The sequence below is a fragment of the Manihot esculenta genome, chromosome 15 (genome assembly GCF_001659605.2).
Source record: "Manihot esculenta cultivar AM560-2 chromosome 15, M.esculenta_v8, whole genome shotgun sequence".
Taxonomy (NCBI): Eukaryota; Viridiplantae; Streptophyta; class Magnoliopsida; order Malpighiales; family Euphorbiaceae; genus Manihot; species Manihot esculenta.
In genome coordinates, this window is record NC_035175.2 from 2,532,269 (window position 1) to 2,548,508 (window position 16,240).

General features: G+C 38.2%; 1 protein-coding gene across 6 annotated transcripts; it reads right to left on the bottom strand.

Moving 5' to 3' along the window:
- Positions 1 to 557: 557 nt before the first annotated feature.
- On the bottom strand, positions 558 to 14,385 carry LOC110600861 (protein TIFY 4B). 6 transcript variants are annotated; one of them, XM_043950897.1, is made up of 9 exons: positions 14,081 to 14,385; positions 13,746 to 13,873; positions 13,447 to 13,622; positions 12,542 to 12,629; positions 12,294 to 12,357; positions 11,800 to 11,859; positions 2,233 to 2,296; positions 1,896 to 2,104; positions 558 to 1,422 (listed from the first exon to the last, which is right to left on the bottom strand). In XM_043950897.1, the coding sequence occupies exons 1-9, from the start codon at positions 14,196 to 14,198 to the stop codon at positions 1,406 to 1,408; spliced, it is 924 nt and encodes a 307-aa protein (XP_043806832.1). In that variant the 5' UTR covers positions 14,199 to 14,385; the 3' UTR covers positions 558 to 1,405. The 6 variants fall into 6 exon arrangements, with proteins under 6 accessions (XP_043806832.1, XP_043806829.1, XP_043806833.1 ...); XM_043950894.1 differs by having other exon boundaries at positions 12,294 to 12,453; positions 14,081 to 14,384; XM_043950898.1 differs by having other exon boundaries at positions 2,233 to 2,290; positions 12,542 to 12,632; positions 14,081 to 14,384.
- Positions 14,386 to 16,240: the final 1,855 nt, after the last annotated feature.

The window sequence follows — 16,240 nt, forward strand, 5'->3', positions numbered from 1 at the left end:
GGGAATTATTTTATTATGTTATTATGGTGAATGCTCTCAGGAGATGGGTCTTAAAAAAGGATTGTTAATTCTTGATCCAATAGTCAATTTTTATTCTTGATATTAAATTCAGATCAATTGAATTCCTAGAAGAGGGAGTACTTTCAAGCAAGTACGGCGTAACATAGTCGATACTCCTAACAATTTGATTTTTTGATATTAGAGTCGAGATTAATAGAATTCCCTGACTTCAAATTCCGGGGATGAAACAAGATCTATGTAGCTTGAGGACGTGAACTGTGGCCCAGTCCTCCAAAACTAAGAGACGCATCATTGGTTAAAGGGGCGCGTTGGTAAGAAAAGAGTTGAAAATGTTTCGCAGCTTCCAAGCTATGGAGCAGCAGGTGATGGAATAGGAAGATCAGTTGATGAGGAACTGAACGGGTAGGTCGTTGTAAGCTATTGTTACGACAGGTGACTTCATTTCGAAGTCATAACCATATCCTGTTCAAATGTTGGTGTATATTAGCAGGAATATTTCTTCTTTATTCCATATTTGTTTACGCAAAAACCAGTCAACCTCCGAAACAGCAAGTGGAATTCATTGTCAAGAAAATTATCATAGTTCCAGTGGAAACAACAAAATATCAACATAACATTCCCAACTCCTCGTAGTCCTAGGCTTAATAGAAATGCTCGTAACTTCAAATAAGAACACAGCCAAAAAGGACAACCCAGAAAGAGAGAAGACTAGAGAAGTGATCCAAGAAAAACGAACTTTCGTCTTGTGGGTTGCGGTGATGTGGGAGCCTTAGGTCTTCCTCACCGGGTCGCGATTCAAAACTTGCTGTAGAGTAGACGAGGCTCGAGAGCATAAACATTCTAAGTTTTGTCCTCGTCAAATACATACACAACGTCCTTGGGCATCCGAGAACGGTGGCAATCTAGTGATCGCTTAACAGCATATCCTTACCAACTATGACTCCACCTCCAGGTACATTGACAGTTGCGAGCAATGTTAGTACTCATCCGGAGAGGATAAACATCAGTAACAACTAGGATGATAACCTACAAGCTAGTCAAATGGCAGCATACATTCAAGTTTACATCATGTAAAGCGCATAGCTGCTCATGGCGGTATATTTTAACTCGGGTTATATTACAATCAGAAGCAGAGAATTTCTCAGGACCATGATCCTAGCACAAAATTGAGCAGCTGAGAATGAAATCTCTATCCCTTGTCAACAAGTAATTCTCTCATAGGGATCTCTAGACACGGGAACACCTAGAAAAATAAAAATAAAACTGCCTTCATCATCAGGAACGAGCTCAGATCATGAAAGATGCAAACATGCTGAAGATTGTTCGGTTGGCTTCATCTTTGACAATGGGAATTGTCTGTACACCATATATTACAAACAGCATGTCAACGTTCTTGGACATCTGCGAGTACCAATAATACATAAGCAACCTTCACATTCATTTATCATAGAATCCCACTTTACATAACTTGTATATGAAGAATTGAAAGTTTGCCTAGAAGCTGCAATAGAATTACCTCACAACTGCATATCACTTGCATCACAAATTAGAATATTATGATAAACTATTTTCATAAGGTTAGCAATGTCACGCTGAGCAGGACACAAGGAATTCTACCAAACCATGGCATGGGTATAACCAAAAGTAATGGTTACAATGGCATACTAATACACAGTAAAATACAAAGGCTGTCAATCATTACAGAAACATATCTTTTACTGGCATTCTTCAGATTCCCAGCAACCAAAACAAGATGGGACAGCCCATCTATCAACTGTTTGATATCAGTTCAATAATGAGCTCTACAACTGTGATTAACATAGATACTATGCACATTCCAAGTCGTAAAAAATGAAAAGAATTCTGTGGCCTACCTTCATTAAGATCAACAGAAAAACTTGCAATCTTCGGCTGATCATCAGCTGAGCTACACAAGGCATGTGGCATTCCAGGCAGAGGTGGAGAGCTTGTGCTGCTCCTGGCTAATTGTCCATTTGAGGTATGTGTCCTCACATGATGGTTGACATAAAACTCCAAGCTTGAAGAGGTAGGTCCTGTACTTTTCCTTCCCTTAAATTTCCCCCTGCAGCAACATATGCGGTACAAATAAAGAAAACACCATGGTGTCTGATTCAAGCGTTGTAATAACTGTAATATACATGAAACATGAAGTTAACGCAACTCATTAACAATCTTTGCCACCGACAGTACCTATCTTTTTTCTTCTCCAGATATCTTCGCAATGATACCTTTCGATTTGCTTGACCCTCTACATCTTAAAAAAAGCAAACAATGTTAAAAGGTTAAGTGATCAAGCCAAATTTAGACCCATTTTTCATATTGTTATTTATGTTAATCACACATTTTCTACCTAATATTATGGTTTTGATCTTATTTTGCAGAAAATGATGTAAAAGAATAATTTGGTAAAAATGACATTAAAACTGCCCAAAAGAGAGTAAAAGAGAACAAACCTGGTTTGCCCAAACCAAGTTACAACTGAAAGCTACAGACTTGTTGTTTGACCAAGCAAACTGGGCAAACAGACACGCAGGACAAAAGCAGAGTGCAGACAGCACCCAAGACTGAGTTGTTTGCCCACACAACCCGGGCAAACAGGGCCTGCGACAGTAGACAGCACAGACGCAGGAAAACTTAAATTTCAAGTTTTCAAGAAGTCTTTCCCTCCCCAAACACACGAGGACAGCTCAACAAGTCTTCAAGACATCTCAGCACTCTATCCCATATATCTAGGAAGCCAACTCTCAAGAAGATACAATTGCCTTCCAAGAATTCAAATCCAAATAGGAAAGAGAACCCCATCTCAACAAGGAAACAAAGGGCAACCTATTCAGCTATAAAAGGATAGCAAACCAGCAAGAAAAAGATTTGCTTCATCGGGAAAACGGACCATCAGCCGCGCACCAGCAGCCGACCCTTCCTCTTCTCCTTCTTGCTTTCTTTCTTTAATATTTGTGTTAATTTCAGCCATGAGTGGCTGAAACCTTTTTTCTAGTTGAAGATTAGGTGAAATTTCAGTTTGTTTATGGATTGTGAGATCTGAACACATGTTGTTTATATTTTATTTATCAATATTTATGCAATTTCATATTTAATTCTATTATTGCTTTGCTGTTTAGATCAATAGCGCCCATTGATTCTTGATTGTAAGGTAATAATTTGTTAGTTTGGATAGTTTGAAGTCAGTAATTGCTTGAATTATTCAAACACAAGTAATTCTTGGTGTAAAAACCAAGGAGATTGCATAATCTAGCAAGATCACCATACGTTTATTAGGTCTCTCTATTTCTTAATGCAATTGACAGTTGTATGATGCTAAAAGCCCCAAGAACGTTCCTTGGCAAATCGTTGATTAATGATTAATTAGAGAACGTTTCCTAGTTAATCTATGCTTAAGGAGGGATATGGAGTTGAGAAGCGTATTCCACCTCCATAATTGATTTATTGAGTCAAATTAAAGAATATAAATGTCAATGATCAATCCCAACAACTGAAGTGAATCCAACTCTTCAACTAGACTTTTCTCATTATTGAACTACCTTTACTTTATTATTTGCTTTCCTTTGCTATTTTTAATTCTAGTTTAGTCCATTAATTCCAAAACCCCCCCTTTTTATTTTATTTTCAGTTTATTTACTTGGTCTTGATAAGAAAAATAGGTAAGTATCAATTCCTTATGGATTCGATCATTCTACCACTATCTACAGTTATAAAATTGTGGATAACCAAAAAGGTTATTTTTGACCGGTTTCGACAACCACACAGTCATTAACCAACAACTGAAAATTAGGGGTGAGAGCCTGGTAGAGTTAGGAACAAAGAAGACTTGAAAATAGAAAGAACAATAGAGAGAATCTAAAATAGTATTGAGAACTTGTACTGATTGATAATGAAAAACAATACAACTCTAACAATATAACCTTTTCATAGATTTACAATCCCTATCCAAAAATAAGAACAATAAAAAGGAGCCAAACAAGGAAATTAAAATGGCTCATAAGGACCCCAAGGATCAATGTCTTTGCAAGAAGCCCCTCTGTAACAGCGAAATTTGTACTCAAAACCCAACCTCTCTACTCCCCATTTCATTCCTTATTTATACTCTTTTCCAGTTGGCTCCTTTCCATGTATCTTCCTCCGGAATTCTCTCTAATAGAAAAATATTCCAGCTCACCCAACTCTAGAAAAATATTCCAGCTCACTCAATTCTAGAAGTTTCTCCATACTCTGAAGCTTACCCATTCCTATCCCTATTAGTGCCATTCAATTTGAACCAAAATTCTAAACTAAACAACCTTAACTCAGAAATTCAGTTCAATTTATCAAGTAATTTGATTGGAGTCAATTTGAAACACAATCAAGTTCAGCTTCGTTCTTAAAGGAAAAGGATTAGGAAACTGAACCAAAATGCTTCAAAACTCCGCAAGTTAGGTTACTACTTTACGCTTGTGTGCAAAATTCCCTTTGCCCCCTCTTGATTTCTTTGACCTTTTTTTCAATTCACGCATCATAATGAAAATATTTATCAAATCACGCAGAATCCGAAAATATATTCGGATTCTGTGTGTTAAAGGTGCCGAACACGCCTGTCCAGCACTTAAGAGTGCTGGACAAGCCAAGGGGTGCAGCGGGCATGTTCGGCACTTTGTGTGCCGAACATGTCCCTGCAATGGCTAATTCGGCAATCTTAATGCTGAACTACACCAATGGCCCAAAATTTCCAACGGCTGCCCACCCACCCGCATCTCATCTCTAATTTGCTCTCTGCTTTTATAATCTTGCTTTTTTTTACTTAATTAAAACACATTTTTACATACATATTCAGTCAACATGTCAATTATGATCACCAGTCCTACACCCTCGATGTCTCCACTCATGTGCAGCCCATAAACGACCTTGCCATGGTCCCGGTGCTAGGAATTGTTGAGGATCCAGATCATCCTGTGTTGTCGGTGCATTAAGATAAGCATTTTGCACCTCAGCAGCAAATGGATCGGATTAACCAAACAGACCGATACCAGTATGGCTATATCCCAATCCAGCATTATACCCTACAAGCATATGCTCTGTAGTGCCGCCTGACATGTAATACTGCCTAGAAGTAGAAGCTCATGCACAGGCTTTGATGCAAATGCAGGAAACATCGATCCTATTGGTGTATATGGTACACCATAAGAACCAATCATAAATGAAGGCATAGTAGTCGGTATCGAAGGTCCAGACGTCCATCCCATGAACTGACACTCTGAGAAGGATAATACATAAAAAGACACATGAGATGAACTGGGCGGCACATGAGATGAACTTGGTGCATCTTCATCATGCATGAACTGATGGTACTGTATCGGGGGAAGCACTGGATGCACATCCCTCTCACATTGTGATGCTTGTGCCTGATCCCTTCTACGACCCCTAGCATGACCACGACTCCTACCCCTACTACCACGTGAAACTGACTCTGTAATAGGTGGGTCATCTGGGTTAGCCGTGATATGCGGTGCAGCAGGTGCTGGATGTAGAGCTGGCAACTGTGTCTGCCGTCTCTCCTCCATCATACAATAAGAAACGGACTGTATGAGGTCGCATATAGCCATCACGCTCCCAGTGGTTGGGTTGGTAGCAATAGCGTACATATGCTCCAGACCATCCTCCTGCAATACATATATTCAATTATATTATTTAAAATATGCTATTATTATTGAAAATGACATAAAAATTATAAATTTTTTTACCCTAATCTCTTTGCCGCTCCTTTAATAGAAATCCAGCGTCTGAATACCCTACGGTACCACTCCACATACTCTGAATGAAAATGGAGTGACTCTACTGCTGGCGGGCCAATAATTATTCTTCGATCTCAGGTGTTCCAGCGCGCGATCCAATGTGAGTGCACTTCTGCCCAAAATCAAAATCATGGAGTGCAGCAGATTGTTGAGGTTCAGCTGGAATATACTGCTGCATACCAAACTGTTGCATGACCCGATCCGGCTGATGCCACTCTATAATATGAAAGCAGACTAGTAGAACAACAACTTTCCAAATTTCTCGTCCTTCGGAACAGTATTCGGGGAGTGACTCAATCAGGGCATCAGTGTATAGCTCCCAAATTACTTGAAATCAACATTTAAGTGTTAATACATAAATTAATGTAGCAATAAAATATCCCAACACTTAAGTCCCTCACTTTCTTTTACAAAACAAAGTGTCCAGATTGATAATCTCCAGTCGGAACAGTTCGAAGAAGTGAATTACTAGATCTTGACGCCTCTTGCGGCCGAAAGATTGGCGAGGAAGAAATCGGAGATGTTCACTTACTTGGTTGCCGCTATGATGTCTAGTTTTGGGATTACTTCCATGGCTGTTATGGCTTGTTACTATAGATTTTATTGGCAAATGGAGGTATGTTTTAATTGCTTCCCTCTATCTCTTATAATCGAGTTTCCACGTATGTGTATTCTTGAATTGGATTCTTTATGGCGTAGGGTGGAGAGGTGCCTTTACTCGAAATGTTTAGCACATTTTCTCTATCAGTGGGCGCTGCTATAGGTTCCATTTTTCTCTATCACGTTACCATTGGCCATCAGTATGTAAGGCATTATTAGATGTCATTCCACCTAATAATGCCATAAGAGGGTGCTATTTGAAGATGATCTAGCTAGCTAAGGAGTTTAGTCAACTTCCAGATGATGCTGATGAGGAAGTTATACAGAGGTTCGCACGAGCATATATTATGAGGGTCATTAGATCTATTTTCAGTGATACATTTGCTTCGCGTGTGATCCAAATGTTTTTACTGTTGCTAGTCGATCTAGAAGAAATCGGCAATTATAGCTGGAGTGGGGCATGTCTGGCATAGTTGTACAAACAATTGTGTAAGGCGACAAATTCCAACATAACGCAGATGGCTGATCCATTATTTATACTTCAGATATGGGCATGGGACCATATCACAGCGGTATTGCCGACACTGTCTAGCCGAGTACCACATCATGATGCTCCACTAAGCAGCAGGTATGTGATATTATATTATTGTTAATTTATTTTTTTAAAATTTAATATTTAAAGAAATATTTGCTAATATAATATATTCTGCAGGTGGAGTAATGCCAAACAGATAACTGAGGTTGTCACCCACGTGCTAGTAGCGCTGCATTATCAGATTGATCGATTAATACCTGAGTAGGTAATATTGTAAAATAAATTTAATATTTTATTGCTACATTAATTTGTATATAACACTTAAATGTTGATTTTAGGTAATTTGAGAGTCATACACTGATGCCCTTATTGAGTCGCTCCTCGAATACTGTTGCAAAGGACGAGAAATTTGGAGAGCTGTTGTCCCACTAGTCTGCTTTCATATTATAGAGTGGCATCAGCCGGATCGGGTCATGCGACAGTTTGGCATGCAACAGCATATTCCAACTGAACCTCAACAATCTGCTGCACTCCATTATTTTGATTTGCGGAAGAGCGACACAAATTGGGCAGAAGTGCACTCACATTGGATCGCGCGCTGGAACACCCGAGATCGAAGAATAATTACTAGCCCGCCAGCAACAGAGCCACTCCATTTTCATTCAGAGTATATGGAGTGGTACCGTAGGGTATCCAGACGCTGGATTTCTATTAAACGAGCGGCAATGGGATCAAATGTAAAAAAAATTATAATTTTTATATCATTTTCAATAATAATAGCATATTTTAAATAATATAATTGAATATATGTATTGCAGGAGAATGGTTGGAGCATATGTACGCTATTACTATCAACCCGACCACTGGGAGCATGACGGCTATATGCGACCTCATACAGTCCGTTTCTTATTGTATGATGGAAGAGAGACGGCAGACATAGTTGCCAGCTCCACATTCAGCACCTGCTGCACCGCCTAGCACGGCTGACCCAGATGACCCACCTATTCTAGAGTCAGTTTCACGTGGTAGTAAGGGTAGGAGTCGTGGTCATGCTAGGGGTCGTAGAAGGGATCAGGCACAAGCATCACAAGGTGAGAGAGATGTGCATCCAATGCCTCCCCCGATACAGTATCATCAGTCCACGCATGATGAAGATGCACCAAGTTCATCTCATGTGCCACCCAGTTCATCTCATGTGCCTTCTATGTATTATCCTTCTCAGAGTCAGTTCATGGGATGGACACTTGAACCTTCGATACCGACTACAATGCCTTCATTTACGACCGGTGCTTATGGTGTACCATATACACCAATAGGATCGATATTTCCTTCATTTGCATCAAAGCCTGTACATGAGCCTTCTACCTCTAAGCAGTATTACATGTCAGGTGGCACTACAGAGCATATGTTTGCAGGGTATAATGCTTTGGGATATGGCCATACTGGTGTCGGTCTGTTTGGTCAGTCCGATCTATCTGCTGTTGAGGTGCAAAATCCAAATCTTAATGCGCCAACGACATAGGATGATCTGGATCCTCAACAATTCCTAGCGCCGGAACCATGGCAAGGTTGTTTACGGGCTCCACATAAGAGGAGACATCGAGGGTGTGGGACTGGTGATCATAATTGACATGTTGACTGAATATGTATATAAAAATGTGTTTTAATTAAGTAAAAAATAAGCAAGATTATAAAAGCAGAGAGCAAATTAGAGATGGGAGGGTGTAAAAAATAAGTCAGATAAGATATGAGAGGTTGATTGTAACTGGGTAAGTAGATAACAATTTATAGAGATGCGGGCGGGTGGGCAGCCATTGGAAATTTTGGGCCGTTGGTGTAGTTCGGCATTAAGATTGCCGAATTAGCCGTAGCAGGGGCATGTTCGGCACACAAATTGCCGAACATACCCGCTGCACGTAATGTCACAGGGGTGCAGAGATTCCTCTGCAGAGGGGGAATCTCTGCGCCCCTTGGCTTGTCCAGCACTCTAAATGCTGGATAGGCGTGTTCGGCACTTTGCAGCCACAGAATCTCTGCACCCCTTGGCTTGTCCAGCACTTAGAGTGCTGGACAGGCGTGTTCGGCACCTTGCAGCCACGGGAGCAGTTCAGATTGCTCCTGTGGCAGGGAGCAGTTTGTTCAACACTAATAGTGTCGAACAACATGCCCCCGTGTCAGTTCGACATCCATGGTGTCGAACTCCCCATTGTTCGATACCATCGGTGTCAAACAAGCGTATTCGGCAGTATAACTGTCGAACACGCTTTTTTGACACACAGAATCCGAAAATATTTTCGGATTCTGCGTGATTTGATAAATATTTTCATTATGATGCATGAATTGAAAAAAAGCTCGATTTCTTTCCCCTCTCCTACAGAGTTCTCTATCCTCTCATCACTCTCAATTTCCTAATCCTCTTTGATCCTTTTCATTCTTTTGATTTTTCAGTTTTCCTCTCTAGCAGCCAAACACCAAGCTGAATAATCTCCTCATCCTCTCAAGTCATGGCTGCAAAGATCCAAGCTCTAGAAGTCTTGGCTGAGCTCTCTACCTAACTGAGCAAATTTAACTATTGGTGAATATGGAAAATTTGGAACTAGTTATGTCAGTGAGGTTTTGAGCCTAGTACCGAATTCTGCTTCTGAAAAAGAAAGTGAGCTCATTTTATTACCTGTTGCAAATTGAATATAGATGCTTGAAGATGTTTGACTTGCTAAGAAGGCCCAAAATTAAGCCCAAAACCAATGAATCGAACTGTAACAGGAAAATGAAAATGCTCAGGGATAGAAATGAGGGAATGTCTACAATGCCTTGAATTAATCGGATACAATTTGAAGGATTTCGTAGGCTCATTTGGATAGGTTCAGTGCGGCTCCTATTAAGCTTGAATTATTCAGTTTTTGCGGTTTTCAGCCAAAACAGCTGATGCTCACCCCTACTGACTATGTAGACATTGTACTTTTAGTAACTTAATAATCTAGTCAGAGTACTTCTTACTGCTAAATCACAAGCAAATAGCATGCACGACAAATGCACCGGTAGAGCAAGCACAAAGAATCAGACTGGCTGTGGCACCACATTTGAAAAGTGAAGCTGGATGGGGAAATCGGTGTCAAGGACAAGGAGACAGTGCTGATTGTTGGAACCTAATTCAAACATGGCTGATTTGGTTTTCAAAATATCCTATAAGGTTTTAGATTCATATTTTTCAAGATTATTGTATTTCAATTTTTAAAGTAAAGATCATTATCTTATCTACTTATTGAGATTCTAGTGGAATTTATTTTATTTAGTTAAGTTTTAGTGCTATATAAACAACACATTTAGTAGTGTTTGAGTCATTGAGATACAAAAGTTTATCAACATACAATCAAAGTTTTTCCTATGTTCTTAAGTATGGTTTTCCTAACAGTGTTATCAGAGCTTTAATCATCCTATGGAATTTATGAGAAAAAGAAAGTACTTACAAGAAAGAACTTGTGAGAAACACTCAAGTAAATATGTATGCACAAGTTAAGAGGTTTTATTAGAGAGTTATAAAAAAGATAAAAGAAAAAGGAGTTTCATTGGTGAAGTGCGCCAAAATTTTTATGGATTATTAGAGAGAAGTGCAAGTGTTTGATGAGATGTTCTCCAAAGAAATATTTTAAGAGAAGTACATCAACAAAAAGATTCATTTTTTTAAGTTTGGATAGAAGCGCTACAACAAAAAAAAAAAAAGCAACAAAAGAAGTTTGGTGATTTGTAGAAAAGTGTTCCAAGATAATGAACAATTAGAAAGTTGGTGACAAGAGCGTCAAAATTATCAATTGCTGAGATGCGCTCCAACACACAAAATTACTAACCGAAAAAGTGCTCCAATCGATTAAATTCTCATCTGAAGAAAAGTGCTTGAACTACAATTAAAAAAAAAAAAAACTAATAAATCGAGTTTTGAATTGAGGGAGAGAATGATGGAATCTACTTCGATCGCAGTTGATTTTGTCTTTAGAATATCATATAAGATTTTAGATTTATATTTTCAAGGTTATTGTATTTCAATTTTTAAAGTAAAGATCATTATCTTATCTAGTTATTGATATTTTGATGGCATTTTATTTTATTTAGTTAAGTCCTTAGTGCTATATAAATAGCACATTTAATTAGTGTTTGAGCCGTTGAATTACAGAAGGTTATCAACATTCAATAAAAATTTTCCCTATGTTCTTTGGTATGGTTTTACCTAACCCCATTGGCGCTTGAGAAGATAATTGTAGTTGCACCTAATACTGATGGTGTAAGGTGCTGATGTAAATAGAGTGGATCCCAACACATGCAATGCAAAGAAGCATGACATCACAAGGGTTAGTCTCCAAGATTTCCACACCAAAAAAAGAAAAAGAAAGAAAGAAAGAAAAAAGAATCATGACTGACAACGCTGACATGGATGCACTATTGGTGGCAGCAACAGCATGTTATGCAATGAATAACCCTTTCTTTTTCAGATAATTAGTCTCCAGGAAAATGTCCTTCATTTATATTTTTCACTATTGTTATGCAAAGCAATAGAAAAAACAGTTAAAATTACTTGATGCCAATAATTTGTTCAATCACTTTGTTAAGGGTTGATAAAGCATCAATCAACACAGAAACTTAAAGCATCAATAATTCTTAGAATTTAGCATAAGAAAGCACATTATTGAAATGTGAATATTCCCTGCCGCTAACTTTAACCAATGTAATGTTCTAGAATTTATCTATTGCATAATAAAGATACTCATCCTCATCAAAGAACTATGACAATGTTTTCCAACAAGTAAAAGAAATCTACAGACCAAGAAGCTAAGGGCAAGTCCTTACCTGGGTCATGAGTCGTGTTCAATTTCTCCCTACACTGATGAGAATATTCTGTCGACTTCTCTGTAAAGTTTACACAGAGCATTTGATTCAGTATTGCTTGATGAAAAGCCCCTAATCTTGAGCTTATGTTTTGAACATTATAGTTTTGAATTATGAGTTATTTTATACTAGATCTCATATGAGTTTACTTCTTGTGGAACTCTAGTCAAATGATTCACATTAGGTTCTATTTGGGGCTTTTGTAATGAAGATCTAGAAAAGTGACGTGTTATGGAACTTTGGAGAACTGCTACATTTCTTTCTAAAAACAATAATAACCAGTGTTACAATTTCTTTTTCTCGTGTTAAGGTCATGCTGACACGTGTTGATATACCTTTCCATTTACTAAATACACCTCGAGCTCTAGCTACATCCAATGCACCTAGTAATTCTAGGAGACACAACCTCAGCACCCAAAGTCACAAGGTTTAAAGGGAAATGATAGAAATCTTACCTGTTAGAGTGGCATGGACAAATGCAGCATTAGGATGAAGAAAGCCATGTTTGTCACTTGGGGTCTGAAAATGACATGGAAATGAAAATGCAGGTCTATGAATTGGATCATCCAGATGAGACTGAATTGGACTTGCTGCAAGATGCATGATTGCCTGGGCCTGCAAATCCATAGTTTGGACGCATTGGAAGGCCAACATGCTATCATAGTTATCTCCAGGTATCCATGCAAAAGGGGAGCTTCATTACCTTATCAGGTGGGACTCCATCATACACATTCACCTTGCCGCAATAGAAAATTGTCATTTGCCTGACCAATCCATCTGTTGCACCAGGACTTCTGTGGCCGCATTTTAAAATAATTCATTAAAATGGTCAAGTTGGAGATAACTATAGCTAGCCAGGATTAATAGGATTGCCTAAGGCCTAGCTTTGATCGTGTGTTCTATTTGTGCCAATTTACATTTCAGACCATATTTCAAAAAAAAAAAAAGTGCTATGTAAACAGGACTGCATATGCAATCAGAAACAAAATATAGCAAGCTTGAAGTAACGCATTTCAAAGTTGTACTGTTCACGAACCATTCTCAATTAATAGGTGCTCCCAAGCTACCCATTATACTTCACCAGAACATTCTTCTCTTCATTTCCAGTATCGAGTTCCAATCATTTGGGCCACAGAATAAAAAGAATAAAGGATATAGCATCATCTCTAAAACATACTTTCACAAAAAAAAAAAAAAAAAACCTACAAGCAGATTATGGAGTTTAAATAAGAAGTAAAAAGAAAACCTGACCAAAAAATACCAAATCAGCTAATCCCTAAATTTAAAGGAGAGACTAAGAGCCACGTTTTTACTAAACTACACATACCAATATCAAGAGTTATGCAGCCTATAGTAAAACCCATGAAGCAATTTAATTCATGAAGAATCAAACCTAACCCAGAATTGAATAACCATTTCTTAGAGTATTAAAGTGCAGCTAAATAAAAGCATTAAACTGGGAGCCATATTGCAAGGTCCATCTACATCAATTGATATAAATCAGTGAGTTGCTTATATTCGTCATTAACTAATCCGGCTAACATAATAGAAGCAAAAACGACAAAAAGAAAAAAAGTTAAGAGCCAAAATAGAAAAGCACAGGTTAACCTGGAAGCAATGGCTTTATTATCTGCCTCTTCAGCTTGGCAATCCAACGGTCCCGGAGGAGGGGATTTTGGAGAATCATTTTGCCGGCAAGGAGCCGTCTCATCTGCAGACCCCGAAATTGCGATATTATTTGTATCACTCGGTTCCTTAATTGAATCAATCGAAATTGAAGTAGCCTACAGATAAATTAGATGTACTTATATATGCAATCTTAAAAAAATAAAAAATAAAAATAAAAGAAGAAGAAGAAAAGGAACAACAGCAACAGTTCACCATTAGTCGAGGGAGTTGGGACTCACCGGTGGTTTGGAAACTAAGATTTTCCGGAGAGCACCGGCGCCGGAATCTTCACTAGTTTCAAGGAGTGCTTTGAGGGAGATTACTTGCTGGATCGCTTGTGATTTGTTCCAAGAAGGTCTCCGCATTCCTGTACGGACATAATCAGAAAACCGAAACAAAACGAAGACACGTGTCAGCTGCCTCTAAATTTACAGGCACCGGAAAATATGGCGAAACTCAAGGATAATTATGGAAATGAAATGGAGGATAAAAAAACCACAAACGAAAAAAAAAAAAAAAAAAAAAAGGAAGAAAGAAAATGAAAAAGAGAAAATAGCAAATAGAAAGGAAGTACCTTTTTCTTTGAGGTATTTGCGGCAATCTTCGCGGGTGAGCTGGGAAATGTCTTCTTCAGTAAGCTGTGTGAGGGGTTTGTCGAGTATCGACCGGAATGCCGTGACACCGGCGTCCATGCCGTCGGATTCACCGGAGGACAGTCGAGGGCAGGCGGTTGTAATTTCGTGGAGTGGTGGAGTGGGCGCGTTGAAAAGTGGGGTAAAGCAGAGACGAGACGAGGAAGTGAGTGAGTGAGTGTAGGCGATGACGCTACGCTCGCTTTTTTTTTTTTTTTTTTTTCTCGCTCTCTCCCTTTCTCTCTTTTTAAGCTTGGGAATAGAGGGAGCTTTTTGAGGATGGGGATGCACCCTATACTGCCACGTAGATGAAAGTCAAAGTTAATGGTGGATTAACTTTGTTTTTACGCTAGATTAATGGGTTGTTAAAAGGTAACAAATTGCATTTATGCCACTAAACACGTGACGCACACAGTTGTCTGTTTCCTCTTCTCCGCTCCCACAAACCCTCTGCCTACCGTTTCCGTTGCACATGGTCAGTCGGACATGCTTGTTAAAATAAAAGTTCTTATTTAAAATAAATCGGAAAAATCTTTCATTTGTTTATTATTACGTTTTAAGAAAATATTTATCAAGAAATATAATTTTATGTACTTTCAAAATTAACTTAATTTTATTTTACCAATTTTAGGAAATTTACAAATTTATCTTTATTTATTGACTTTTTTTGTCAATTTGAATATATAAATTTAACTCTAGGATGCTTTAGAATCAAAGTTCATTATTTTTTTTCTTTATAAATTTACTCTCAACAATTTAAATAAATCTTTAATTTTAAATTTAAGTCTGTTTAATTAAAAGTGTATAAACCCTCATTATAATACCATGTTTTAATGTGAAATTTAAGTCTTGTATCTTATAATTTAATAGAACTGGATGACCAAAAAAAAAACATAAAAAATGTGGCTTTTTCGTGCTAGCTTTCACGCATCATTTTCCACCATTCTTCAACAATAAGAAGATAAGAAGTTTCATGCATATACGGAATCAGGTGGGTCATACACTAATCATTTAATTGGCTAATAACATTTAAACAGAAGACTTAACTATAAGCGAGGTGGATTAACAGCAACTTATTCTCTAAATGCAAGGCCACTGATGGGAAAAAAAGAAAAAAAAGAAAAGAAAAAGCTAAATGATTTGGTGGGTTCTCCACTAGGCAGCTCCCGTTCCGTCCCAAAAGTGAAAAGGAAAACACATCCCCAATAGAAAAAGCTTTGAATTCCAGCCCAGAAAATGTACAAATGAACATAAATCAGACTAAAAAGGATTGTATAATTATACATTATCGGAGCATGAAGAGTCCCTTTCAAATTTGTATACCCGATGTATCTAATCCAAACCCTAGAAAAGCAAGGGGTTGCTTGCTGATGCTGCCATAGTTGTCTCTGACGTAGGTCCACACTGTTCAACAAGAAAAGCTTTTGTTTTCAGAAGCTCAAAATCTCCTCAGGGCCTCTACAGTATCATTTAAGAAGGCCTGTTCTCTTCTCGGATTGCTACAATCTAGTGTCAGGCCCACTTCCCACTTGCTACGAGGCCTAATTATTTGGAGTTTTCCTCTTCCATGCATATTACCATTTCCCATCATTCTCTCATGACGTTAATATTGCACCCAAAATGCTTCGCTGATTGTTTTCGTACTACCTAATCCTAATCCTGATGCTTTCCATTTAACGAGTAAAGTTCTATTTGTGTCTATCTATATATTATTGATTTAATCATCTTCAGGTCTAAGCTATTAACTGGTAGAAAGATGAAAAAAAAGAAGAAGAATTAACTATTTTCCAAGGTTAAATGTGGCGTGCTAATCTTGGTGGTTGCTCTATCAGACACAAACCGGGAACTGAGCAAGGCAGTGATGTGTAAGTATTGAACTTAGCTTAGCTTCCGGCCTTAAATGCAAGCCACCGAACCCAAAACTCCATTGATCACTGTTTGCAGAGCAGAAATTTCAAACCCAATTGCGAAGCTGTGGTAGGTTTTGCTTAGGCCCGCACTCACAGAAAGATCACGGAGGGGTTGAGTTGGGTTCATTTAATATTTATGATAATTATTATTATATAGTTTTACCATATCTGCAAGTAAAGTAACGCTGTCAA